At 45.6% G+C, this 26,585-nt stretch overlaps 1 protein-coding gene across 3 annotated transcripts in view; it reads right to left on the bottom strand.

The window, feature by feature from the left end:
• CACNB4 (calcium voltage-gated channel auxiliary subunit beta 4) overlaps positions 1-26,585 on the bottom strand; it is a 197,798-nt gene that overhangs the window by 60,351 nt on the left and 110,862 nt on the right. For 2 of the 3 annotated variants that reach the window (XM_040357965.1, XM_040357967.1), the window contains 4 exons: positions 14,243-14,362; positions 9,464-9,586; positions 3,655-3,785; positions 838-914 (listed from right to left, as the gene is read on the bottom strand). In XM_040357965.1, the coding sequence (XP_040213899.1) occupies positions 838-914; positions 3,655-3,785; positions 9,464-9,586; positions 14,243-14,362 (451 nt within the window). The remainder of the gene's footprint in view (positions 1-837; positions 915-3,654; positions 3,786-9,463; positions 9,587-14,242; positions 14,363-26,585) is intronic. The other variant, XM_040357966.1, reaches the window with a different exon arrangement.

Here is a 26,585-nt window from a genome sequence, read left to right as displayed (position 1 = left end):
GAGCAGAAATCGCATGGTCAAAAAAAAAAAGGATTTCCCTGTGGCCACGTTATTGAAAAGGTGCATGCACCTTTTTTTCTTGGCATAAGCACAAGCAAGACAGCCCATTCATTTAAATGGGCTGCCATGCCCACGCAAAAGCGGCACCCACAAAACGCATAGGTGTGAACCTAGTGTAAAGGCCTTATTAGCAGATTGTATATATTTTTTTAACTTTGGCAGGGGCGGACTGACCATTGGGGCTCTCGGGCACTGCCTGGGGCCCCATGCCACTAGGGGGGCTCATCAGGGTTGCCAGGCTCAATAAAACCAGGGACTGTATGTAAAAATCTGTGTTTTTTTTTACATCTGTCGCTGATATGTCCAATACTGATTTTAGCTGCCCTGCCTCTGCACTGCCTCCTGGCGTGGTGGCCATCTGTAAGCCCGGGGGGGGGGGGGGGGGGGCCATAATCTTCTGTTGCCCGGGGGCCCCATGAGTTGTCAGTCCGCCCCTCTATGTTGGGGAAGTGATATTCCAAACCCTATTTAACATTTTGAAACCTTCACAGCTAAAAAAAATAATTGGGGTTATGATACGGACTGTATTATCTCTAAATAGATATTTGTAATAATTAGACGCACTACAGATTATATAGCGTTGAGGACGTTGATAAATACGGGCAGACTGCCAGACAGACAACTGTAGAGATGACATTGAATGGAATTGATTGGATTTTGCACAGTTCACTGGAGTTGTGGGCTATTACGGCAGCAAGTTATGGCCGAGGACACTCAACGTTGGGGGGTGTGGCCAGTCTGGAATCACATCTAAATGCATTGCCTGAGAAGTCTCACCAGCAGATGGAGGGGTTGCTCGAAACGTACCCGATACCATTTCCCCGAGACTGGATGATGATGTGCCACTTGATTTACTGTTGGGAAAAAAGATTTTTTTTATGGTTAAACCAGTCAAATTATATGTAATGCACAATACATTTCAAAGGTTGTTCACAGCTAAGTACAGCCAAACTTAGATTTTATTGTAACTATTACACTGGTCCTAAAGTGGAGCTTCACTCTCCCAATCAACATTCACTATTTGTAATCCTCATGCTGCTAGCATTAGTAAGAAGATAGAAAATTATATCATATTTACTTGTTTTAAACATATTTTTTATTTATTTTTTACTTCCTGGTTTCTTGCCTAGGCAAATAAGGTCATACATCCCAGGAGTCTTCAGGAGGGGAGGAGGAGAAGTTTTTTTCAGCAAAGCACACTATCCTGCATGCATGCTTAAAGTGTTACTACATGCAGGACCTATGAGGTTTATTTACCAAAGGCAAATCCACTTTGCACTGCAAGTGTACTTGGAAGTGCAGTCGCTGTAAATCTGAGGTAGGGTGACCAGACATCCCCAGTTTCCAGGGACATTGTCCCCAGACCAGGGCCGTTTGAAGGAATTTGGGGGCCCCAAGCAAAATGGACATGGAGGTCCCCCAAACTCCCCCCCCCCCCGCACGCACACACACAGGCACGCAAAGCCCCTCCCCATGTTCTTTTTACTTCCCCTGGGCCCTCCCCTCCCTCCCTATATTATTTTTACACCACCCGGGTCCCCCCTCCCTACCGGGTCTTTACCGCGCGGCAGGAGATTCAGTTTCCTGTTCCCGGCCAGATTGAAAGGAAGTGAGCACTCAGTGTGCACTTCCTGTCAGTCCGTCCGGGAACAGGAAACTGAATCTCCTGTACCGCGGGGTACCTGGCTGGAGTCCAGACTCACAGGAGGAAGGAAGAGGAGCTCGACCACGCTACAGAGAAGGGGAAGTGACGACTCGAGGCAGCACTGCTGCAGGCTCTCTATAGAGCGCTCAGGTGGCTGCAGCATATAGGAAGCACAGCAAGGGCCCTGCTTGGGACCCCAGGCCAGCTCGGGGGCCCTGCTTGGGGCCCCAGGCCAGCTCGGGGGGGCCCAAGCAATTGCTTGGTTTGCCTGCCTTGTAGCGACGGGCCTGCCCCAGACCAAGTCTTTGAACAGGGCCTGGGGCAATTTCAAACAGTCAGTGCAGAATAAGAAAAAAAATCTGAATTACACACCGCCGCTCCTACTAGCTTAGGGGGGTGTATTTTTTTGCATTATCTGTGCTCTTTTCTAATGATCATGTGCTGCTGGGAGTGGATGGAATATTTCTTCAGTTTCGGGTGATTTCCCATTCAGCTCTGTTCACATGTTCTTCTGCCTTGGCTCAAGTCCCGGCCAGCCACCTGCCTGCTTATCTCCTTGCCTTCCCTGGCAGAGTGATCTTCGTCCGCACCCCACCCAGTAGTAGTTGGGGCCCGGAGAGTAAAGCCCCGTACACACGATCAGAATTTTTGACAACAAACTTCAAAATGAGCATGTTTTTAAAAAAAATCAGACCGTGTGTACGCTCCATCGGACAAACTTTTTCGGTTTTCTTTGGACAAAAGTTCGCTCCGCAGATGAAGAAACTTTTCGGCAACAAAAGTCCTATAGTGCAAAGTCCTATCGTGTGCATAGCTCCCAACTGTCCCTGATTTGGAGGGACTGTCCCTGATTTGGAGCAATGTCCCTCTGTCCCTCATTCTCCTCATTTGTCCCTCATTTTGGTCTGATCTATATAGTTGTATATAAAATGCACATATATGTCCCCGGATTTCATTTTAAAAATCTGGGCACCTTAATCTGAGGGGGACATGCAAAGAAAATAAAAAACAGCATTTTAGCTTGCACATGATTAGATAACATCAGCAGAGCTTCCCCTCATTTCAGAGCTTCCCCTCAGGTCTACAGCGATCTACAGCGATTGCACTTACAAGCGCACTTGCAGTGCACTTGTAGTGCAGAGTGGATTTCCCTTTGGTAAATTAACCCCCATATCTGGTCTCCCAAAGTACACAGAACATAGAAATGCAATTATATTAGTAAAGATAAAAACTTTCTCATCAGCAGTATATTGCAGTCTTGTGACTTCTATCAGTGTCTGGTTAAAGCTTGTAGGAGGAGTTTTAATTCTTCCGTGATTGTCCTCTAAGGCTGCAGGACCCCTGACCCTCTGTTTGGAGAGTGCTGATTGTCCCTGTGCTGATCACATGCACTCTCCCACTCTGTCTGCTTCAATGTCGCAGTCCTGCTAAAAATCACAGATCGCTACCATTACTAGTTTAAAAAAATGCCATAAACCTATCCCTCATTTTGTAGACGCTATAACCAATCAATATACGCATCTGATGAAGACATTTGTGTTTTTTTTTTTTCAAAACAAAAAAATTGGGGATATTCGATATAGCAAAAAGTAAAAAATATTGTTTTTTTTTTTCAAAATCGTCGCTCTTTTTCTTTTTTCTAGCGCAAAAAATAAAAACAGCAGAGGTGATCAAATACCACCAAAAGAAAGCTCTATTTGTGGGGGGAAAAAAACGTCAATTTTGTTTGGGTACAATTAAGGGGGAAAATCTGGGGCTGAAGTGGTTAAGAGATATTCATAGTGCATGCAGCTAGTGATGTCACCAGTGCATACTAGCACATTATTACATTGCCTTGCAAGTTTTTTTTTTCTTTTTTAACTGCGATTTACTACAGCTTTAAGCACAGCTTGTTTTTCCTGCAGTGCCTCTAAAATCAGCACTTAATCCAAAATGTTATGATAACTCACCCTCCATGAAATCTTCCCCTCTTCTGTTCTTGCTGAATTCGTATGTTCTCCAACCTCAGAGGACTTGGAATAAAGCCGACATCACAGCCTTCTTTAACCAACCGCCCGATCCACCAATCATTGTTGTATTTCTAAAAATGTGAATAGTTTGCAGTAAAATATTTAATATTTTGCACACACACATACATATTATATGGAGAATAGATGGAGGCTAAATGGCCTCCTGTGGGATGGGGTATGGATGGGACCCATTCTTACTATCATTTGTAGTATTTTCTAGAAGGTTGCCTTTCCTATGTGTGATCTGTAGACAACCCGGAAAACAGATATTGGATGTGAGTTTGGTGGGATCTCATTTGGTGGGATGCCTGCTAAATCTCCCCATGAAGAGGTAGAAGTCTTTTGACTTCAGCAGTGAAAGCTCCCCCCTCATGGGTTTTTGCCCATCTTAAAGTAGTTGTAAACCCTTACAGACCACTTTAACCTTCACAGGTAAGCCTAAATTAAGGCTTCCCTGTAGGTGCAACAAATATCTCCTAACACAGGGGTTAACAAATTTGCTTGGAATCTAGGAGCCAGCTAACAAAGTTAGGAGCCAGAAAACGCGCCCCGTCCCGACGAGCTTGCGCGCAGAAGCGAACACATACGTGAGCAGCGCCCGCATATGTAAACGGTGTTCAAACCACACATGTGAAGTATCGCCGCGATTGGTAGAGCGAGAGCAATAATTCTAGCCCTAGACCTCCTCTGTAACTCAAAATATGCAACCTGTAGAATTTTTTAAACGTTTCCTATGGAGATTTTAAAGGGTAAAAGTTTGTCGCCATTCCACGAGCGGACGTAATTTTGAAGCGTGACATGTTGGGTATCAATTTACTCGGCGTAACATTATCTTTCATAATATTAAAAAAAAATGGGGATAACTTTACTGTTGTCTTATTTTTTAATTAAAAAAAATTAAATTTTTTCCCAAAAAAGTGCGCTTGTAAGACCGCTGCGCAAATACGGCGTGACAGAAAGTATTGCAACGATCGCCATTTTATTCTCTAGGGTGTTAGGATAAAAAATATATATAATGTTTGGGGGTTCTAATTAGAGGGAAGAAGATGGCAGTGAAAATAGTGAAAAATTACATTAGAATTGCTGTTTAAAGCGGGGGTTCACCCTGTTAAAAAAAAAAAAAAATGTTTTTTTTTATTATACCATTACATTCGGCATCGTAGCGCGAGCTACGGTATGCCGGTCTTACATTTTTTATCCCCGTACTCACTGTGCTATGGCTCATTGAAGATTCCGGGGAATGGGCGTTCCTATGGTGAGAGAAGGTGATTGACGGCCGGCCCTGGCACGTCACGCTTCTCCGGAAATAGCCGAAATAGGCTTGGCTCTTCACAGCGCCTGCGCATAGCCTGTGCGCAGGCGCCGTGAAGAGCCGAGACCTACTCCGGCTGTCTTCGGGGAGCGTGACGTGCCAGAGCCAGCCGTCAATCATCCTCCCTCTCCATAGGCACGCCCATTCCCCGCGGGAGTCGGATTCTTCAATGATCGATAGCACAGTGAGTACGGGGATTAAAAATTTAAGACCGGCATACCGTAGCTCGCGCTACGATGCCAAATGTAATGGTATAATGATGTGAAGGAGGGTGAACCACCGCTTTAACTTGTAATGCTTAACTTGTAATACCAACGGCCACCACCAGATGGCGCCAGCTTACACATCTGGTGGTAATAACTTGTAATACCAACGGCTCACCACCAGATGGCGCCCTCTTCCAAGCCAAGTCGCCAGGACCCTATTTCTAGTCGCCATGGTGACCTGGCGACCGGGATTTGTCGAGCCCTGTCCTAAACCTACCAAGTTTAGGAGATATTTGCAGAAAGGACTGCACCTATCACTACGGTGCATGCGCGTTGTAGACAACGGCGCAGGCGCACTGAGCGTGCCTTTGGTGAAGAGGATCGTTCCGTCACTGATGCCTCCCGCGTGCATAGCGGGAGTGATGTCATTGCGGCTTCGGCCAACGACAGCGCCAGAGGCGCGATATCCGGAAGTCACTCCGGTATCATGGTGGCGGAGGAAAGAAACGAAAGACGCTTCGATCTCAGGTAATTCATAATGAGCTAGTATGCTATGCTCCGTGATCTTACTCTTCTCGAGTGCCCCCACGGAGACCCGTATTTCCTGGGGGCACTCGTGCGGGCACGCTGTAACTCCCGTGTCACTAGTTTTGATTGACAGCAGCAGGAGCCAGCCTCCTGCTGCTTTCAATCCAGCCAATGAGGACCTGAGACTGGAGCCGCTCTGTTCATCTCTGGAACGATCGGATTCAGGTAAGTGAAAGGGGGCGCTGACGCTGAACTACATACAAAAGGTTTGTTCACCTTATTGCATAGACTGAGTTAAGTTACAACTCCTTTAAAGCTCCCAGGATACTCCGAATGTTATCCAAATACACCTGTGTGTACCTGATGTTGTGGGTTAGAGCTCAGGACTGAATGGACAAAAATACAAATGTTCCCATTTATTTATTTATTTTTATTTGTGTTTTATGCTGTTTGCAAGGAGTTCATCTTTATTGATGGGCTCATGCACACCGCAGCTCAAAAAAAAAAAAAGCTCCTTCTACAGACATTTGAGCTTTTATTTCAGCTACAATAAGTTTGTACTTTTTTGTTCTCTTTTGCACGTTTTTATTGAGCTTCTTTTGTCACAATCACTCCCCTTAGCTAAGTTTTCCTATATTTTTTTGTGTGTGTTTGAGCTTCTTTGAGCTTTTTCATGCTCTTTCGCATGTTTTTGGGGACTTAGGCGTCTTTTCTGCTGGAAAGCACCTCTCAAAGACAAAGGCAAATCCACTTTGCACTACAAGTGCAAACTACAAGTGCAAAGTGCACTTGAAAGTGCACTTGGAAGTGCAGTCCCTGTAGATCCGGGGGGGACATGCAAGAAAAAAAAAACAGCATTTTAGCTTGCACATGATTGGATGATAAAATAAGCAGAGCTTCCCCTTATTTTACATCTTCCCCTCAGATTTAAAGCGACTGCACTTCCAAGTGCACTTTCAGTGCAATTTGCACTTGTAGGCCCGGATTCAGATACGAGTTACGACGGCGTATCTCCGGACTCTGATAGGTAGATTCACAAAGAGTTAGGCCGGCTTATCAGTAGATAAGCCGACCTAACTCCGAATCTACGCCACTGTATGTTTAAGCGTATGCTCAAACAGAGATACTCTTAAACAAAGCTAAGATAGAACGGCGCAAGCCGTCCTATCTTAGCTTGCAATTTTTCGGATGGCCGCTAGGTGGCGCTTCCATAGATTATGTAAATGAGCTTGTACGCCGATTCCCGAACGTACACCAGGCCGCCGCAGTCGAATTACGTTGTTTCCGTAGAGCCTTAGGCGGCCTAAAGTTATTCCACCTATGAGGTGGAATAACAATGTTAAAGTATGGCCGCCGTTCCCGCCGCGAGGTTCGAATTTTTTACGTCGTTTGCGTAAGTCGTCCGCGAATCGGGAGTTACGTCGTTTACGTCCACGTCGAAATCAATAGGCCCGTACGGCGTACTTAGCTGCAATGCGCACTGGGAAATGTAGTCGCCCAGCGCATGCGCAGTAGCAAGAAACGTTAAAAAACTTGAGGTCAAGCCTCATTTCCATACAACACGCCCCCCTCCAACCAATTTGAATTAGGCGCCCTTACGCCCGCTCGTTTTAGGCTACGCCGCCGTAGATTAGCAGGTAAGTTGATTTCGAATCATTACTAGCCTAGCTAATTTACGGCGGCGTAGCCTAAAAAGGCTAAGCTACGCCGCCGCAAGTTTAATCCTATCTACCTATGAGTGTGTGGGGTCGTATCTATGCGCCTGATTCTTAGAATCAGTTACGCATAGATTTCCATAAGATCCGACCGGCGTAAGTCTCTTACGCCGTCGTATCTTAGTTGCATATTTAGGCTGAACGTTAGGTGGCGCTTCCGTAGATTTCCACAAGGAATATGCAAATTAGGTAGATACGCCGATTCAGAAACGTACGTCCGCCCGGCGCATTTTTTTACGTTGTTTACGTAAGGCTTTTTCCGCCGTAAAGTTACCCCTCATAAAGCAGGGGTAAGTCATGTTAGGTATGGACGTCTGAAACGTACGAACAGCATCGTATTTTACGTCGTTTACGTAAGTCGTTCGCGTATAGGGCTGTACGTAAGTTACGTTCACGTTGAAAGCATTGACAGTTTGCGGAGTAATTAGGAGCATGCGCACTTGGAAACGTTTACGGACGGCGCATGCGCCGTTCGTAAGAAACGTCAATTACGTGGGGTCACAAGTAATTTAGATAAAACACGCCCACATCATCCACATTTGAATTAGGCGGGCTTACACCTACCCATTTACACTACGCCTCCGTAACTTAGGGCGCAAGTTCTTTCTGAATACGGAACTTGCGCCCTAAGTTACGGCGGCGTAGTGTATCTGAGATACGCTACGCCTGCCGATAGATACGATAAAGTATCTGAATCCGGGCCGTAGTTTGCACTTGTAGTGCAAAGTGGACTTCGTAAATAACCCCCCATTGTCTAACATTGAGGGGAGTTTCCAGGCAGAAAAAAATGAGAGCTCAAAAAAAAAGCTCAAAAGCCTGTTGGAGCCGCTTCTTTGAGATGCAGTGTGCACGAGCCCTCACTGTCATACCAGTAGCCCCATCTAGGTCTGGATGGCCAGTGAACACAGTATAAGGCCTAGTACACACGAGAGGATTTATCCGCGGATACGGTCCAACGGACCGTTTCCGCGGATAAATCCTCTCGAGGATTTCCGCGGATTTGGATCCGATGGAGTGTACTCACCATAGGATCGAAATCCGCGCCGAAATCCCATCGCGATGACGTGTCGCGCCGTTGCCGCGATGATGACGCGGCGACGTGCGCGACTCGGTCATATAAGGAATTCCACGCATGCGTCGAATCATTACGACGCATGCGGGGGATCCATTCGGACGGATTGATCCGGTGAGTCTGTACAGACCAGCGGATCAATCCGTTGGGATGGATTCAAGCGGATAGATTTGATAGCATGTCTTCAAATTTTTATCCGCTTGAAATCCATCCCAGGGGATAAAAATCAGCGGAAACAGATCCGCTGGAGTGTACACACCATAGGATCTATCCGCTGAAACCGATCCGCAGATCAATTCCAGCGGATAGATCCTCTCGTGTGTACGGGGCCTAAGACTAGGTTCACACTGCTGCGAATTCAAAATCGCGGTAAAATCGCGATTTCGCGGCTGCGATTTTGCCGCGATTTCAGCCGCGATTTAAGAGACATCTGTGCAGGGTTCAATATAAATCGCGTCCCGAAATCGCAATAAGTAGTACACAAACTACTTTTTGAAATCGGTGCAGCACTGCAGATGCGGCGTCGCACCGATTAGGACAGTGCCATTGCCGACAATTGCCGGCAAATGCTGCCGATTTGAGATGCGATTTGACATGTCAAATCGCATCTCCAATCGTACCAAATCGTACCCAGTGTGAACCAGGGCTAAAGCAGAAACCATCTAGGAGAAAAAGTCCATTATTGACATCTGATTTCCAGCTGCATGAAACTCATTGCTTTATAGCTCTGCGGCAGATGAGGGCTATATCAAAAATCCAGCTGGCAAAGGTCTGTTCTGCTGAAGAGGTTAATCATTCTGTCTTGCAAGGCCTGGCAGCTGGTCAGTTTTCCTTTTAGCCTAAACAAGCCGTAGTCTGACCGCGGATGTTTTATTAGCTAGTGACAGGTGGCAAGAGAAATCCATCCTAGATTTACCTCCTTAATGTGTAAAAAGTCCTTGGCATCGAAGGAGATGGCAGTGCCTGGTACAGGGACATCTTCGTCCAGAGCCCCGCAGTAGCTCACATTCGTCTTTACCGCAAATGCCACCGGTTTAGTCTAAAGATACATATAGACATCATGAATACAGAGCAGCAGCAATATTATACATTAAAGTGGAGTTCCACCCATAAATATAACATTACATCAGTAGTTTTAAAAAAAATTCATTAGTCCTTTAAGAAATTTTTTTTTTTTTTAGATGCCTTCAAAGTGTTGTTGCTAGGCAGAATAGTTAAAGCGGTGGTTCCCCTAAAAATAAAATGTTGACATCGCATTTAGCAAATAAATTACAGTTAGAATCGGCTTGTTTTATTTAAAAAATACCTCCGTACGTATCGTTTCCATTATTCGGTCCCACCGCCACTTCCGGGTACGATGCAGGCGGTGGGCGTTCCTAATTGATTGACAGGCATCCGAACGACGCATCCATCGCGTCACGAGATGCCGAAAAAAGCTGAACGTCGGTGCGGCTCTATACGGCGCATGCGCACCGACGTTCGGCTTTTTTCGGCATCTCGTGACGCGATGGATGCGTCGTTCGGATGCCTGTCAATCAATTAGGAACGCCCACCGCCTGCATCGTACCCGGAAGTGGCGGTGGGACCGAATAATGGAAACGATACGTACGGAGGTATTTTTTAAATAAAACAAGCCGATTCTAACTGTAATTTATTTGCTAAATGCGATGTCAACATTTTATTTTTAGGGGAACCACCGCTTTAATCTTCCCACTTCCTGCACCTAGGTGCTTAAGCTTCCTAACCTACACCGCACAGACTCCTGGGAATGTAGTGGGTGTAACTTTCCAGGAGTCTGTGCACTCCCCAGTCTCGAAGAATCATGTGACTTGGACAGTACAGGTGCTGAAACCTGATCCGAAACCTATTACACTGCTTGTGCAGCACTGAGCATGTGCGAGATCTGCAAGGCTGAAATACAGGAAGTCATACAGTCTGGCTTCATGATGCACACACTTAAGATGGCCCCAGTCAATTTCTATTTTATAAAGTGTCTAAATGCTGTAACAACCTAACAAAACGGACCTTAGTTTACAGACTAACTTTACTAGAATACATTAAGCTTGTGTATTACAGGGGTATTTATATTTAAAAAGTGAAATTGTGTCCGGAACTCCGTTTTAATAACTTTAAAACCTACATTGTGGTCTTGTCTACATAGGTTGGGGTTAACCGCCCCTCCCCCCCTCCCCCCCCCCCGAATGCTGACCCGCATGTTAATATGGCCATAGGCCAGTGATGGCGGCGAACTTTGGCACCCCAGATGTTTGGGAACTTCATTTGCCATGATGCTCAACTACACTGCAGAGTGCATGAGCATCATGGAAAATGTAGTTACAAAACATCTGGGGTGCCAAGGTTTGCCATCCTTGCCATAGGTCATGCTAGGCTAGCCATAACTTATGCAATTATCCTTCCTTCAACCATGGGTTGAACAAGAGGTGAAGGCAAATCTTCCAATGGGTACAAATGTTCTGGTGACAAATATCAAAGATAAAAATTCAAATTTTGGGAAGATTTTCGCTCATTTCCTGTTATGTCTTCAGTAGGGTGACCACGTGTCCCGGATTACCCGGGACAGTCCCGCATTTTGCGGGACTACGCCGCTGTAACTTACTTTTTTTGTTTTGAATCCTCAACGAATTCGCGGCGTAGTATATCTCTTGCGACGTAAGGGCGCAGAATTCAAATGGATGTAATGGGGGCGTGTTTTATGTAAATACATCGTGACCCGACGTAAAAAACGTTTTTTTTTTAACTGCGCATGCGCCGTCCCTGGGGGTATCCCAGTGCGCATGCTCGAAATTTAACCGGAACAAGCCAATGCTTACGACAGTGACGTCATTCTACGCAAATTCCTATTCGCGAACGACTTACGCAAACGACGTAAAAAATTCAAAATTGTACGCGGGAACGACGGCCATACTTAACATTGAGTACACCACCATATAGCACCTTTAACTATACGCCGGAAAAAGCCAAACGAAAACGACGTAAAAAAATGCGCCGGGCCGAAGTACGTTCGTGGATCGCCGTAAATAGCTAATTTTCATACTCGGCGCGGATTTCAACGGGAACGCCACCTAGCAGCCTCCGAAAAATTGCAGCTTAGATCCGACGGCGTACTAAGACGTATGCCTGTCGGATCGATCCCAGATGCCGTTGTATCTTGTTTTGTGGAATTTAATTTGTGGAATTTAAAATTACATATTACATATAATCCTTTTGTGGATCTGCCCCAATATATAAACAAATGGTTGGGGTGGCACAGCGGCTGTCAGAATACTCAAACAGTGGTTGGATCTTTTGGATGCAGTCGCTGTTCCACTAAAATGTTTCCAGCAGGCTCCTAATGCCGCATACACACGATCATTTTTCGGCATGAAAAAAACAACGTTTTTAAAAAATGTAATTTAAAATGATCATGTGTGGGCTTCACATCATTTTTCGGGTTCTGAAAAACGACCCAATTTTTTTTTGAACATGCTGATCGTGTGTGGGCTAAAACAACGTTAAAAACCCGTGCATGCTCAGAAGCAAGTTATGAGACGGGAGCGCTCGTTTTGGTAAAACTACTATTCGTAATGGAGTAAGCACATTCATCACGCTGTAACAGACAAAAAAGCGCAAATCATCTTTTACTAACAGGAAATCAGCTAAAGCAGCCCCAGGGGTGGCGTCATCCTCATGGAACTTCCTCTTTATAGTGCCGTTTTTACGTGTTGTACATCACCGTCACGCAAGTTTTCAGTCTAAGTTCCCGATCCACAAAGCACTTACCTGTAAACTTGCGGCGGTGTATCGTAAACACGTCCGGCGCAAGGCAGCCCAATTCAAATGGGGCGGGTACCATTTAAATTAGGCGCGCTCCCGCGCCGGACATACTGTGCATGCTCCGTTCGCAAATTTCCCAACGTGCTTTGCGCGAAATTACGACGCGCCGACGTGTTGAGAATCGCGACGTGCGTAACAAAAAAACTCAAAAGCAACGCGGGAAAGACGGGCATACTTTAACATGGTGGAGTAATTTTACACCATGTTAAAGTACCCCTATCTTTGCGACGGGAATCTAAAACTTGCGACGACGTAACGACGGGAAAAACCTTTGTGGATCACCGTAACTGCTAATTTGCATACCCGACGCTGGTTTATGACGCAAACGTCCCCCAGCGGCGGCCGAAGTATTGCATCCTAGGATCCGACGGTGTAATTCAATTACACCTGTCGGATCTTAGGGCTAGCTATGCGTAACTGATTCTATGAATTCGTATCAGGAGATATGCAGTCGTATCTCTTTTGTGAATCTGGCCCTATGTTTTTTCTACATGCCGAAAAACTTTGTTTTTTCAATTCCGAAAAATGATCATGTGTACGCGGCATTAGACAAATGTCAATTAAATGATCAACTTTTGTTGAATGGAGTGTGGCTGGCAGGACCACCCAATGAGAAAAGTTCTGCCTGTTTATTAAAAACTGTCTAAAATTCGCTCAGTATATGGCCACCTTAAAGCGAATGTCCGCCGTAAAAAAAAAAAATATTAAAAGCCAGCAGCTACAAATAGTGCAGCTGCTGACTTTTAATATTAGGACACTTACCTGTCCTGGAGTCCAGCGACGATGGCAGCAGAAGACGAGCAATCGCTCGTCTCTCGGCTGCCCCCACCGCCACCCTCGGTGAGGGAGTCAGGAAGTGAAGCGTTGCGCCTTTACTGCCCGGTTACCTACTGCGCATGCGCGAGTCGTGCTGCACCATCCTCACTGTTCCCACTGTGTTCTGGGAGCCGTGTGTTTTCCAGAACACAACGGGGGGGGGGGACTTGTTTGTTCCCCGACTTAGTTGGGGTAGGCGGTACACTTTGGTGGAGGAGGGTCAGCCACGCCCCAGTGACCTTTGACCTCTGGGAACCCGCCTTCTGACCTTTGACCTCTGGGGGAGGCCCCTGTTCTAATTCCTGAGTCCTAGCCTTATTCTTCAATAGGAAACCCTAACCCTGACCGTAACCCCACAGAGTCTATGCAGGGAAGTGGGTCTTAGACAGGTATCTGCACCCCCCTCCACCCTGAAAGGTGCCAATTGTGGCACCGGGGGGGGGGGGGGGAATCCGATGAGTGGAAGTTCTACTTTAGGGTTGAGCTCCGCTTAAAAGAGGAAGTAAACTTCCTCTGATGACATTTACTTACAGGTAAACCTATAGTAAGACTTACCTATAGGTAATGTAAATATCTCCTAAACATTTACTGTTTGGGAGATATTTACATTATATGCAGCCAGTGACATCACCGGAGCATGCGCTCTGAAGGAACGGCCACAGGTGCCATTCCTCCTGAGCCCTGTGCCGCATGCATGCATGCACGGGAGTGACGTCATCGTGGCTCCGTCCAATCACAGAGCCGGAGCCTGTGAACCCAAAAGCAAGACGGGTAAAAATGGAAAGGGCTATAGCGATGAAAGCGCGGCGCTGGAACAGCTTTGTTTTAAGGTCAGTTTCACATAACGTGCTAGTATGAGCTGCATACTAGCACATTATGACTTTACCTTTCAGGAACGAAAAAAAAAAAATGTCCAGCGGTACACAACTGCTTTAAGTTTGTTTTCCCAGAAGTGGATGTTGTTTTTTCTGTTGGTATTGTAGGTTTATGTTGTGTGCCGGTTTTAGATAGAAATAGGTTACTAGTGGAAGTTATCAGGCATTACTTTGGCTCTCTCAAGTTGTACTGCGGCTTGCTGTTCTCTCTCTTGGCGTATTGCTTCTCTGTCCTCTTCCAGAGATACATCAGAATCTGATGGTCTGCTTGTGTAAGAATCTGCTGAGCCCTACAAAACAGAGAAAAGAAATGAGGTCATCAAGGAGTGGAACATAAAGCTGAACTCCGGGCTGATATATAAAAATAAAACAAGGATTGCAGTTATGTATTCATTAAAAAAACTAACAATACAAATAACCGTTCTTTTTAATGCATCCAGTGTAAATACTTGATTTTGATCTAGTATCACCATTTGTAATCCATCCATTAGAACCCAGACTGGTAGAGAGAGGGGGGGGGCAGCACATGGAGCCAAACAGGGGTGCTGCAAAAATTTCTGGGTTAAAAAAAACCTGTAAAAGTAAAATAAGTCCCTAGTTAGCCCTGATGTCATTACTTTGTCCAGAGAAAAGAAAAGCACAAGCAATGCTGTATGACCCAGATGTGCGTTTAATTTGATTTTTCGTACTTCACTAGAGAAAAATGACTGGACTGGAACCGACTGGTTGCCAAGAGCATTACAAAGATCGTCCTTAACTTCAGTCTTTAACCACTTGCTTACTGGGCACATATACCCCCCTCCTGCCCAGGTGAAATTTCAGCTTCCGGCACTGCGTCGCTTTAACTAACAATTGCGCGGTCGTGCGACGTGGCTCCCAAACAAAATTTATGTCCTTTTTTCCCCACAAATAGAGCATTCTTTTGGTGGTATTTGATCGCCTGTGCGGTTTTTATTTTTTGCGCTATAAATAAAAAAAGAGCGACAATTTTGAAAAAAATACAATATTTTTTACTTGTTGCTATAATAAATATCCCAATTTAAAAAAAAAACACATTTTTTTTCCCTCAGTTTAGGCCGATACGTATTCTTCTACATATTTTTGGTAAAAAAAAAAAAATCGCAATAAGCGACTGGTTTGCGCAAAAGTTATAGCGCCTACAAAATAGGGGACAGAATTATTATTTTTTATTATTTTTTGTTTTTTACTAGAAATGGCGGCGATCTGCGATTTTTATTGGGACTGTGACGTTATGGCGGACACATCGGACACTTTTGACACATTTTTGGCGCCATTCACATTTATACTGCGATCAGTGCTATAAATATGCACTAATTACTGTATAAATGTGACTGGCATTGAAGGGGTTAACACTAGGGGGTGAGGAAGGGGTTAAATGTGTAGCCATGGAGTGTTCTAACTGTAGGTGGAGGGGGGGTGACTGGGGGGGAGGTGACCGATCTATGTCCCTATGTAAAAGGGACACAGATTGGTCTCCTCTCCAGAGACAGGACGCTGTCTCTGTGTAAAACGGCAATGAGAGATGATCTCATATGTTTACATATGAGATCATCTCTCATTGGCCGCACAGATCGCATCGCAAACGGCCACTCTGATTGGCCGTTCGCGGCGATCTGTAATTGGCTGTGTCCAAGGGACACGGCCAACACAGAGTTTCCCCGCTGCACGCTCTGGAGCGCGCGCGGGGAACGCGCAAAGGGGCGGACGTCTATTGACGTCCACTTGGATTTTGGGATCCGCGCTGTAGCCGTCATTTGACTATAGCGCGGGTCCCAAGCGGTTAAAATGATACTATAGCTTCACGTTTAAAAAAAGTAAAAATAACAAACATGTCATGCATACCTCCACTGTGCAGTTAGTTTTGCACAGAGTGGCCCCGATCCTTCACTTCTGGGGTCCCATGGCGGCTCCCGCGGCTCCTCCCGGCAATAGATAACCCCCTCTGCGAAGCTCTCTCCCGAGGGGGTTACCTTGCGGGCGTGCTCCCGTGTCATACACTCGGTGTACATAGCCACCAAGTGTATGATTTGGCCCCGCCCCACGGCGGCCGTGTCATTGGATTTGATTGACAGCAGTGGGAGCCAATGCGCGAAGTGACGTAATTTTTTTGAACGGTGACGTGCGTAACGTACTTGCGTATTCCCAGACGTCTTACGCAAAAAAAAAATTAGAAATTCGACGCAGGACGGCCATACTTTAAAATGGCTCGTCTAAAGTTAAGCCATGTAAAAGCAGGTTTAACTTTGCGACGGGAAAAATTACTAGCGACGACGTAACAAACGCGAAAACCCTCGTGGATCGCCGTAAAAGCTAATTTGCATACCCGACGCAGGAAAACGACGCGAACTCCACCCAGCGGCGGCTGAAGTATTGCAGCCTAAGATCCGAAGGCATACAAAGCCGTAAGCCTGTCGGATCTTAGCCAAAAGCCGTCGTACCTTGTTTGTGAATCACAAATTAAGATACAACGCGGCAAATTTGAAAATACGCCGGAGTATCAGTAGATACTTCGGCGTATCTCGTCTGTGAATCCGGCCCAAAGTTTCTGGCCTAGCAGCCCGGGGCAATATAACACACGTCCACCCAGACAGCTGTCTAGGTGGCACAGAACCCATATCACCCGACTCCGCCCAAATAAATAGGTTCTCCCAGCAGGCCAAGGGACCCAAGAAAAATCCTGCCCATTGGCTGAGAGACCCCATTCATTCCTAATTTGTCCTTGCAATGCATTTGTTTTATCTAATGTCACCAGCTACAGTGCCCCCTTGTGACAGAAGAGAGAAATGCAGCAATTCCAGAATTAGGGCAAAAATCAATTGACCACCTAACAATTGGCCAAGGCAACTATCACAATTTAATAGCAACCCTGCCTAAACATCAGGGTGCTACATCTAAAAAAAAAAGGAACTCAGTTACAAGATTGTTACAATTGGAGCTGCAGGTCATATACTGTATTTTGTTATATGCACAGCACCATCTAACTGCTATTTATGGACAAATAAAATACATACAATTACCTTATATACTAGATTGGACAGGTACAATGCAGAACAGGGATTGTTGAAGTTTATTTTTTATTTTTTATAATTGACTTGAAAGTTTTTTAAGTGATGTCTTCATTTGTCTGAATAACTTGGGGGAAAAAAACTGTAACTTGTTCTTCTGCACTGCATTATTCAATCACTATAGTTACAGAAAGGATATTGCAGTGGAGCTGCTTTTTGTGTGTCACATCATGTCTCTTTGGGAATTCTCTGCTTGCCTTTTTCTTAAAAAAAATAAAATAAAAGGTTCAGTAAATTCCATTTGAAGTTTACCTGTTATTTGCCCAGTGTGTAGGCAGCCATTTTGTGCAATGAGCCGTATTTAGCAAGACATTAACCACTTGATCACTGGGCACGTAAACCCCCTTAATAACCAGACCAATTTTCAGCTTTCGGTGCTCTCACAATTTGAATGACAATTACTCAGTCATACAACATTGTACCCAAATGAAATTTTCGTCCTTTTTTTCACACAAATAGAGCTTTCTTTTGGTGGTATTTAATCACCGTTGGGTTTTTTATTTTTTGCGCTATAAGAGAAAAAAGACTGAAAATTCTGTAAAAAAAATGAATTTTTCTTTGTTTCGGTTATAAAATTTAGCAAATTTTGCATTTTTTCTTCATTATTTTGCATAAATGTGAAAGATGAAGTTACGCCGAGTAAATAGATACCCAACATGTCACCCTTCAAAATTGCACACGCTCGTGGAATGGTGCCAAACTTTCCTACTTAAAAATCCCCATAGGTGACGTTGCAGAGTATTGTGGGGTATTGCAGAGTATTGTGGGGTATTGCAGAGTATTGTGGGGTATTGCAGAGTATTGAGGGGTATTGCAGAGTATTGTGGGGTATTGCAGAGTATTGAGGGGTATTGCAGAGTATTGAGGGGTATTTCAGAGTAGTGTGGGGTATTGCAGAGTATTGCACAGCACTCGTGCTGCATCCGCTCTCTCCCCCCCCTCTCCTCTCACACTGTACCGTTTGGTACAGAGAGGGGAGGGAGGAACCGGCATCATCACATGACGCCGGTTTGTTTACAAGTGATCGCTCCGTCATTGGTCGGAGCTATCAGGTGGTAAACCGCCGCTATCAGCGGTCACGGACATTTCATGGACGTCCTCCCAGAGTTAAGCAACCACCTTGTAGACGTATATCGTCTATAGGGTGGTTGGTAACTGGTTAAAGAGGAAGTAATCGTCTTCTGCAAACTTTTACTTATAGGTAAGCATATAATAAAGGTATCCCACTTTAAAGCAGAGGTTCCGCGGCCAATTCTTTTTTTTTTTCTTTGGAGCATTCAATGTGTTTTTACACAACAAATTAAAACTCACTTGTTTGGTGTACTGAAATAGGGCCTGTCCTTTTTTGTGTAAAAGAAGAACTTTAAAAAAATGATATAGTGATTTTCCATTTTGCTTGTAGGCACTGTGAAGCCCACAAGCACCGATTTCCGGGTAGCGGTAAATGCTCCTCTCCCAGCATTCACCGCTCTCACGCATGCGCAGTGTTTACGGTGAGCAGCGCCGTAAACATCATGGTTGCCATCACAACGGGCGGCTTCATTGAAAGTTCACGCCCCGTTGTGATGGCATTCACAACAGTAGAAAAAACTATCATGGCTCACGGCGTTCCGCATTGTCTCCTGGGAAACATGACACTGTGCTCCCAGGAGACATTGCGGCAAGCTCCCAGATGACATTGCGGCGCCGGGGAAAGGAGTAGGAACACCTACTCCTGCGGGAGGGAAAGCCCAGAAGTGGCAGCTAAAAACGCAAATATAGGGTATTTACATTATAAAAAAAAATAGATGTGGCTATTTAACTTGTTGATAGTGTTCTGCATGTGCCGGTATATACCGTATATAACTGTGGAAGTCGGAAGTGACGAAACGCGTCAGGGTGTGGCTACGACGGCGTAGCCAGGAAGTGAGAAGAGTGCGTTCCACCGCCTGCAATATCGTAACCAGGAAAAGGTCTCAGCAGCACTGTGCTTTCAGCACAAGCGCGGCCCCTGTGTTCGGAGGACAGCGGTGATTACCCTTTTCTTATGTTCTTTACAAGTGTATGAATTGTACGTATATTGGAAGCGGGGTGTTGGTACACAGGTTTTATATTAATTAAAGCAGGATTACACTATGTCAGTGCCTTTGTGTTTTCTATGCACCATGAATGGAGATTAACCCTTGCTGCTTCTGAGGTGATGATGGAGGTCTATTAAGAGGAATCTGTATTCAAGGCTCAGTTTATTTATTATTCTGGTGAGTGTGAACCCTAGAGGGGGAGTTGTGCCTCACCTCTGCAGTGAAGATTGGGAGTTGGTGTAGGGTGCACTACTGTTCCAACCCTAGAAGCACTTACCACTTTAGAACTGTGTTCTTGATACATTATTACTACTTTGGGACTGTTTTTTCATCATTTTATTTATCTATCTATGTGGATTTGGACTTCATCCAATATTAGCGCTGTTTTATCAATTGGACTTTTCTATGGTTCCATGGGTTTGATACTTTTTATATATATATACGTGAGTATAAGCTGAGTTTTTTTACCTCCCTCTTGCTTCTAGACAATTCTAGAGGAGGGGAAGTGGGAAGGAGCAGTCTGGGGTGTTTCAGGGAGCCCTGGTCAATCCCCAAATAGGATTGGCATGGGGCAGGCCTCCTTAAATACCTAGAGTAAGCCCAGCTGGGGAGGAGTTATCAGATGGAAGAACTGAGGATAGATTACTAGGCTGTCTGGGCCTTTGAGGGAGCTCCCGAGTCTGAAGGGGGGGGAGTGACCTTGGGCCTGGGACTCGGGTGCAGGATGAATCCTTTCAAGAACACATGAAGGATCTGAACAGGGGGCATAGGAAGGAGTCAGAGAGGACAGCAGGAGCTAGTACTACCAGGCAAATCTTCAGGAGGGACCCACTGGTTTGCGGCCAGGAGGGCTGGTGAGTGACATGGGCAGTCGGGAGGACTGGAGAGGCATGGCAGAGAGGACTAAAAAAAAACAGTCAGAGCTGGGTGTGGAGCCACTGAGGATTGCTTTGTCATGGGCAGTGAAGTCAGACAGCAGGAGCTAGTACTACCGGGCAAATCTTCAGGAGGGACCCACTGGTTTGCGGCCAGGAGGGCTGGTGAGTGACATGGGCAGTCGGGAGGACTGGAGAGGCATGGCAGAGAGGACTAAGAAAAAACAGTCAGAGCTGGGTGTGGAGCCACTGAGGATTGCTTTGTCATGGGCAGTGAAGTCAGGCAGCTGTGCCCAGGAGGGCTGGCAGGGCCTGAAGAGGACTTACTGGGAGCAGTAGTCTGCCATAGCTAGCACTGAAATACTTCTTATTTCTATTTTTGCTACATCAAAGGGACCCACGGTCCCTGCCTGAAAAAGGCAGTTGCTTAGGCCTGACTAAGTTAGAATAGGATCACTAAAGGAAAACATTTTTTTTGCTGAAATGACTGTTTACAGGGTATAGAGACATAATAGTTAACTGATTCCTTTTAAAAACGATTAACAATAGATAAAAATCAATCATATAATGTGCCTCTTAGATGCAAAAACGAAACTGAAACTAGTTTAATCTTTGCATGTTATTTTATGCCTCTGTGCTGGACAGTGCCATAAAGATTAATGGCTAGGAAAACGAAACTAAACTCTCCCATGACTTTTTTCATAAGGAGCCAGACAACCAGGAAGTGTCCAGAACAGAGTAGTATTACAGCAACATCAGAGCAAAAACGACTAATGAGGACATGAAACCAGGACTGCAGTAAGGTAAAGGAAGCTATTTAGCTAAAAAAAAAATCCTTTAGTGACGCTTAGCACGTGCTAGCTGTGCCTGGAGTTAAAGGGGTTGTAAAGGTAAAAAATGTTTTCCTAAATAGCTTCCTTTACCTTAGTGCAGTCCTCCTTCACTTACCTCATCCTTCGATTTTGCTTTTAAATGTCCTTATTTCTTCTAAAAAATCCTCACTTCCTGTTCTTCTGTCTGTAACTCCACACAGTAATGCAAGGCTTTCTCCCTGGTGTGGAGTGTCGTGCTCAACCCCTCCCCTGGAATACAGGAGAGGCAGGACACCCACTAACACACAGCTCCTTTCTCTATCTGCAACACAGAGAGCACGCCCCCTGAAAACGTTCTATGCAACGAAACGTACGTCGGAGGCGGACCCGATCACGTGACGTGCCTTTTCCCTGCTCGTGGAGCTGTTAGCTGGGACGCCAAACTATGCTACGGGGGTAGCATTTCTATTTGAAACGACCCACACACCTATCGTACCGCAAGGTAGCGGTGACAGGCTCGCAGCCCCAGTGCCGGGTAGGCACCCCTACAGTAAGAGGCCATTTCGGCTGTTTGTTTTATATTTTTTCTACTTTGTATTTTTAATACATTTTTATCAGTATTACACTATTGGCACCTCCATTGTTTTTTTGCATATCCTAACTGGGACGTCCTGGGATCCTGCATAGGCTCAATTGACTAACTTTTTAACTAAAGTAGTCTACCTCTTCTGGTAAGCGCATCCTTTTCTCATCAGCACAGATATTGGGTGGTTAAGAAGACTGGAATGTGGTGGTGGCATTTTCCTTTTTTTCACTAAAAAGCAAGATTATATCAACTAAGGCTAGGTTCACACCACGATTTTACCATCCGATAAACGGACCGTTAAATCGGATGGAATCGTATGTGACAAAATCGTATGTAATCGTATGTCAAAATTTTCACTAAAAAATCGGATCCTGATTTTAAATAATGTCTGGGAAAAAGAAGATTTTTGAAGTTATGGATATTCAGGGGAACCCCGCCGGCAATTTAAAACAAAAATGACGTGCGGTTCCCGGTAAATATCCATAACCAGACCCTTCAGGTCTGGTATGGATATTCAGGGGAACCCCGCCGTCAATTTAAAACAAAAATGACGTGCGGTTCCCCCTAAATATCCATAACCAGACCCATTATCCGAGCACGTTGACCTGGCCGGCCGCAGAAAAGAGGGGGGGACAGAGTGCGGCCCCCCCTCTCTCCTGAACCGCACCAGGCCACATGCCCTCAACATGGGGAGGATGTCCCCATGTTGATGGGGACAAGGGTCTCATCCCCACAACCCTTGCCCGGTGGTTGTGGGGGTATGCGGGCGGGAGGTTTATCAGAATCTGGAAGACCCCTTTAACAAAGGGGACCCCCAGATCCTGACCCCCCCCTGTGTGAAATGGTAATGGGGTACACTGTACCTCTACCATTTCACGAAGGAAGTAAAAAGTATTGTAAAAAAAACACACTGACACAAAAGAATAAAGTCCTTTATTAAAAAAAAAAAAACTCCAGCGCTGAAAAATCCACTCGTTCCCGGCTTCCAGCGTTGTCCTGATCCTGCGACGGGTGCGGGTGATCTCCCGCGATGAGAAGATCCAGCGTCGGGTGATCTCCGCTCCGGCGATGTGAAGATCCATCCATCCGGCGCAGCAGCATCCCGGACCTCCTCTCACCGCTGGGCACAGCCCAGCGAATGAGCGGCTGAAGCGGTGACATTTCTTATATAGAGGAGGCAGAGCCACCCGTCATGTGACCCTGCCCCCTCTGACGTACCTCTGCTACGTCACTGGGGGCAGGGTCACGTGACGGGTGGCTCTGCCTCCTCTATATAAGAAATGTCACCGCTTCAGCCGCTCATTCGCTGGGCTGTGCCCAGCGGTGAGAGGAGGTCGGGGATGCTGCGCCGGATGGATGGATCTTCACATCGCCGGAGCGGAGATCACCCGACGCTGGATCTTCTCATCGCGGGAGATCACCCGCACCCGTCGCAGGATCAGGACAACGCTGGAAGCCGGGAACGAGTGGATTTTTCAGCGCTGGAGTTTTTTTTTTTTTAATAAAGGACTTTATTCTTTTGTGTCAGTGTGTTTTTTTACAATACTTTTTACTTCCTTCGTGAAATGGTAGAGGTACAGTGTACCCCATTACCATTTCACACAGGGGGGGGGGTCAGGATCTGGGGGTCCCCTTTGTTAAAGGGGTCTTCCAGATTCTGATAAACCTCCCGCCCGCATACCCCCACAACCACCGGGCAAGGGTTGTGGGGATGAGACCCTTGTCCCCATCAACATGGGGACATCCTCCCCATGTTGAGGGCATGTGGCCTGGTGCGGTTCAGGAGAGAGGGGGGGCCGCACTCTGTCCCCCCCTCTTTTCTGCGGCCGGCCAGGTCAACGTGCTCGGATAACGGGTCTGGTTATGGATATTTAGGGGGAACCGCACGTCATTTTTGTTTTAAATTGACGGCGGGGTTCCCCTGAATATCCATACCAGACCTGAAGGGTCTGGTTATGGATATTTACCGGGAACCGCACGTCATTTTTGTTTTAAATTGACGGCGGGGTTCCCCTGAATATCCATACCAGACCTAAAGGGTCTGGTTATTGAATTTGCGGGGACCTCCGTTCGGGTTCCCTCAACCCTAGTAATAAAAAATCGGGTACATTTATCGCACAGTCATCCGATTTAGTACGATTTACATTGACCACAATATAAAAAAAAAACGGACACGATTGTAATACGATTTCAAATCAGGACCAAAAATCGTGGGCAGACACGTTTTTTGATACGATTTTAAATCGTATTAAATCGTATGCGGATCAAATCGGATGCACTTGGGGACCTAAATTAATGAATGGCAGTGAATGGATCCGTTTTGCCATACAGATTTGTACGATTTTAAAGCTAAAATCGTGAGTAAAAAACGGATGACAAAATCGTGGTGTGAATGCACCCTAGGAAGAATTTCTTTCACGTTTTGTGTACTTTGTTGTGACACATTATTCACAAGATTTGGGACTATAATGTCATGACATAGAGACATTTTTTTTAAACTTTTTAATTTAATTTACCGCAGATTTTGTATTTAATATTAATACATATTTTCTTCCACAGGATCACTATATTTACTTATCACTGAGTGGTCTAGCGCCCTCTACTTATTTCTTCAACACAGAGAGCGTCCTGACTCTCCTGCTCGCCCCCTCCCCCCACAAGGGAGGGGTCGAGCACAACACTCCACACCAGGGAGAAAGCCTTGCATTACTGTGTGGAGTTACAGATAGAAGAACAGGAAGTGAGGATTTCTCAGAAGAAATAAGGACATTTAAAAGCAAAATGGAAGGATGAGGTAAGTGAAGGAGGACTGCACTAAGGTAAAGGAAGCTATTTAGGGAAAACATGTTTTACCTTTACAACCCCTTTAAGTGATGTTCTGGAGGAGACTGGAGTAAGCCAACTGTATATAGTTGTCCCAAATGATTGATATACAATGAACCAATTGCCTGTTCTACTGGGCTCCCATATATTCCTATCCCTATCCAAGTTAAAATCCATCAATAAAAATAACTAGCAACCACATGGACTGTTCATTGTCTCAAAAGTAACTGGGAAGTGAACGCCGGGCTGGGCAGGGTGAAAGGTGGGCCACAACTTTCAGCAGCCCCTACGGGGGTAACGCTACATATCTATGGCCAGCTTAAAAATGGCAGCTCAATATAGCACAAATGGAAACCTGAATTAATTAAAAACATCAACATCCTTGTATCAATCTTGCTTTATAACCCCAATCTCGCATTATATTGGATGGATCTGCTTTAACAGCTTAAAAGTAAAGCCTAACATAAAACAAAACAAAAGTGCGTGCCTCTGTGCAGAGTTCCTGGGCAGCATGGCGGAATGTACAAAATGGACGCCTTCCAAGGATTAAGATGCGTCATGAATCATGTAATTATATCACTCAAGATGTTAAATTGTAGACGTTGCAGATTAACGGCAAGAAAGAATTTAAGCTGCTGCCATTTTCTCAACATGAACCGTCACGCTACACACCTATAATTTCACGCTGAGTGTGTTTGTGAAAACGGCTTTCAGACAAATGCAAACAGCTTTACAGAGTTCACGCGAAGATGAAAACCGTTAACCCCTTCCATTCACATGTCGCCATTGAACTGACACACATTTTTCTCTCTATCTGGTGGATAAACAAAGACTTGGCGAAAGGAGAAAAATGTGCCAAATTTTATATCACCATTATGTAGCGTATTATGCGCCAAAGTGTTGCATCACAATTCAGTAATTTGTTGCATGATAGTGGTGTGCTGTCCATCCATACACATCCACCTCTCCTCTGCCTTCTGCTGTACTGCTCCACGCTGTCTGCTCCTTCGCACTACAGTATTTACGTCACTGTGTTAATGGTGTACATTTGAGAACAATTAGTCATTAACATTGGCACATGTGCTTGATTACCGTATTTATCGGCGTATAATGCGCGCCGGCGTATAACGCGCACCCCAATTTTAAGAGGGAATTTTTTTGGAAAAAACAAATAAGTTTAGCTTGTAGCTTCAATAAGTCTGCCCCATTCAAATCTATAGGTAATGAGCGAATATAATACAACACCCTAGGTAGCAACATCAATTTAATAGAAATAACCCTGCCAATTGAGGACAGATCATATACTAACCACATTTGGAGATCAACCTCAAGTTTCTTAGATAAGGGGGAATAAGTCGAGTGATATCGAAGAGGTCAAGCGTCTCTCACACATACCTCACATACCTCAGAGTGGGACGAGCGCCCGCCGGAAAAATCACAGAGCCGTCATCTCCTCTCACTCGGCTGTCACGTCACACATGCACAGTCCCGCCTCCGCCATCGGCATTGGACCATCTCCTGTGACAGACAGAACACTGGTCCAATGCTAGTGGCGGAGGCGGGACTGTGCGTGTGTGACGTGACAGCTGAGTGAGTGCCAAGAGGAGATGACGGCTCAGTGATTTCCGGCGGGCGCTCGTCCCCCTCCGAGGTATGCTATCAGCGTATATCGCGCACCCACGATTTTCCCCTGATTTTATGAGGAACAAAGTGCGCGCTATACGCCGATAAATGCGATATTTAGGAACATTAGGAAGAACGCATATGACTTTAAAAATAATGTGGTACACCTGACCCAACAACACATACAACTTATACAATGGGATTGTTGATTTGGTGCACGGAAAATGCGACAAAATATATTTACCACCAAATTACGTGTTTGCCATTTCTAATCCCCCTACATTCCTATTGTTTTACTTATTAAAGAGTTCCACCCAAAAGTGGAACTTCCGCTTAAACCACTCCTCGCCCCCTTACATGCCACATTTGGCATGTAATTTATTTTTTTGGGGGGGGGGGGTGTGGGGGCTTCGTTAGGAGTGTGACTTCCTGTCCCACTTCCTCCTTCCGCCCAGGGACCGCTTAGGTGACTCGTCATATCGCCTTAGGCAGCCCCTCCCTGTAGGCGATCGCCTGGGACACGTGACAGGTCCCAGGCGATCGCCTGTCTACTCCTAGAGCGCAGCACTGCATGCGCAGTGAGTGCCCGGCCGTAAAAGCCGAAAGCTGTGACATGACCGCTGACATCTGATCCGCTGAATCTAGACG

This window comes from Rana temporaria, chromosome 6 (assembly GCF_905171775.1).
Source record: "Rana temporaria chromosome 6, aRanTem1.1, whole genome shotgun sequence".
NCBI lineage: Eukaryota > Metazoa > Chordata > Amphibia > Anura > Ranidae > Rana > Rana temporaria.
This window is presented reverse-complemented; position numbering and strand designations above follow the sequence as displayed.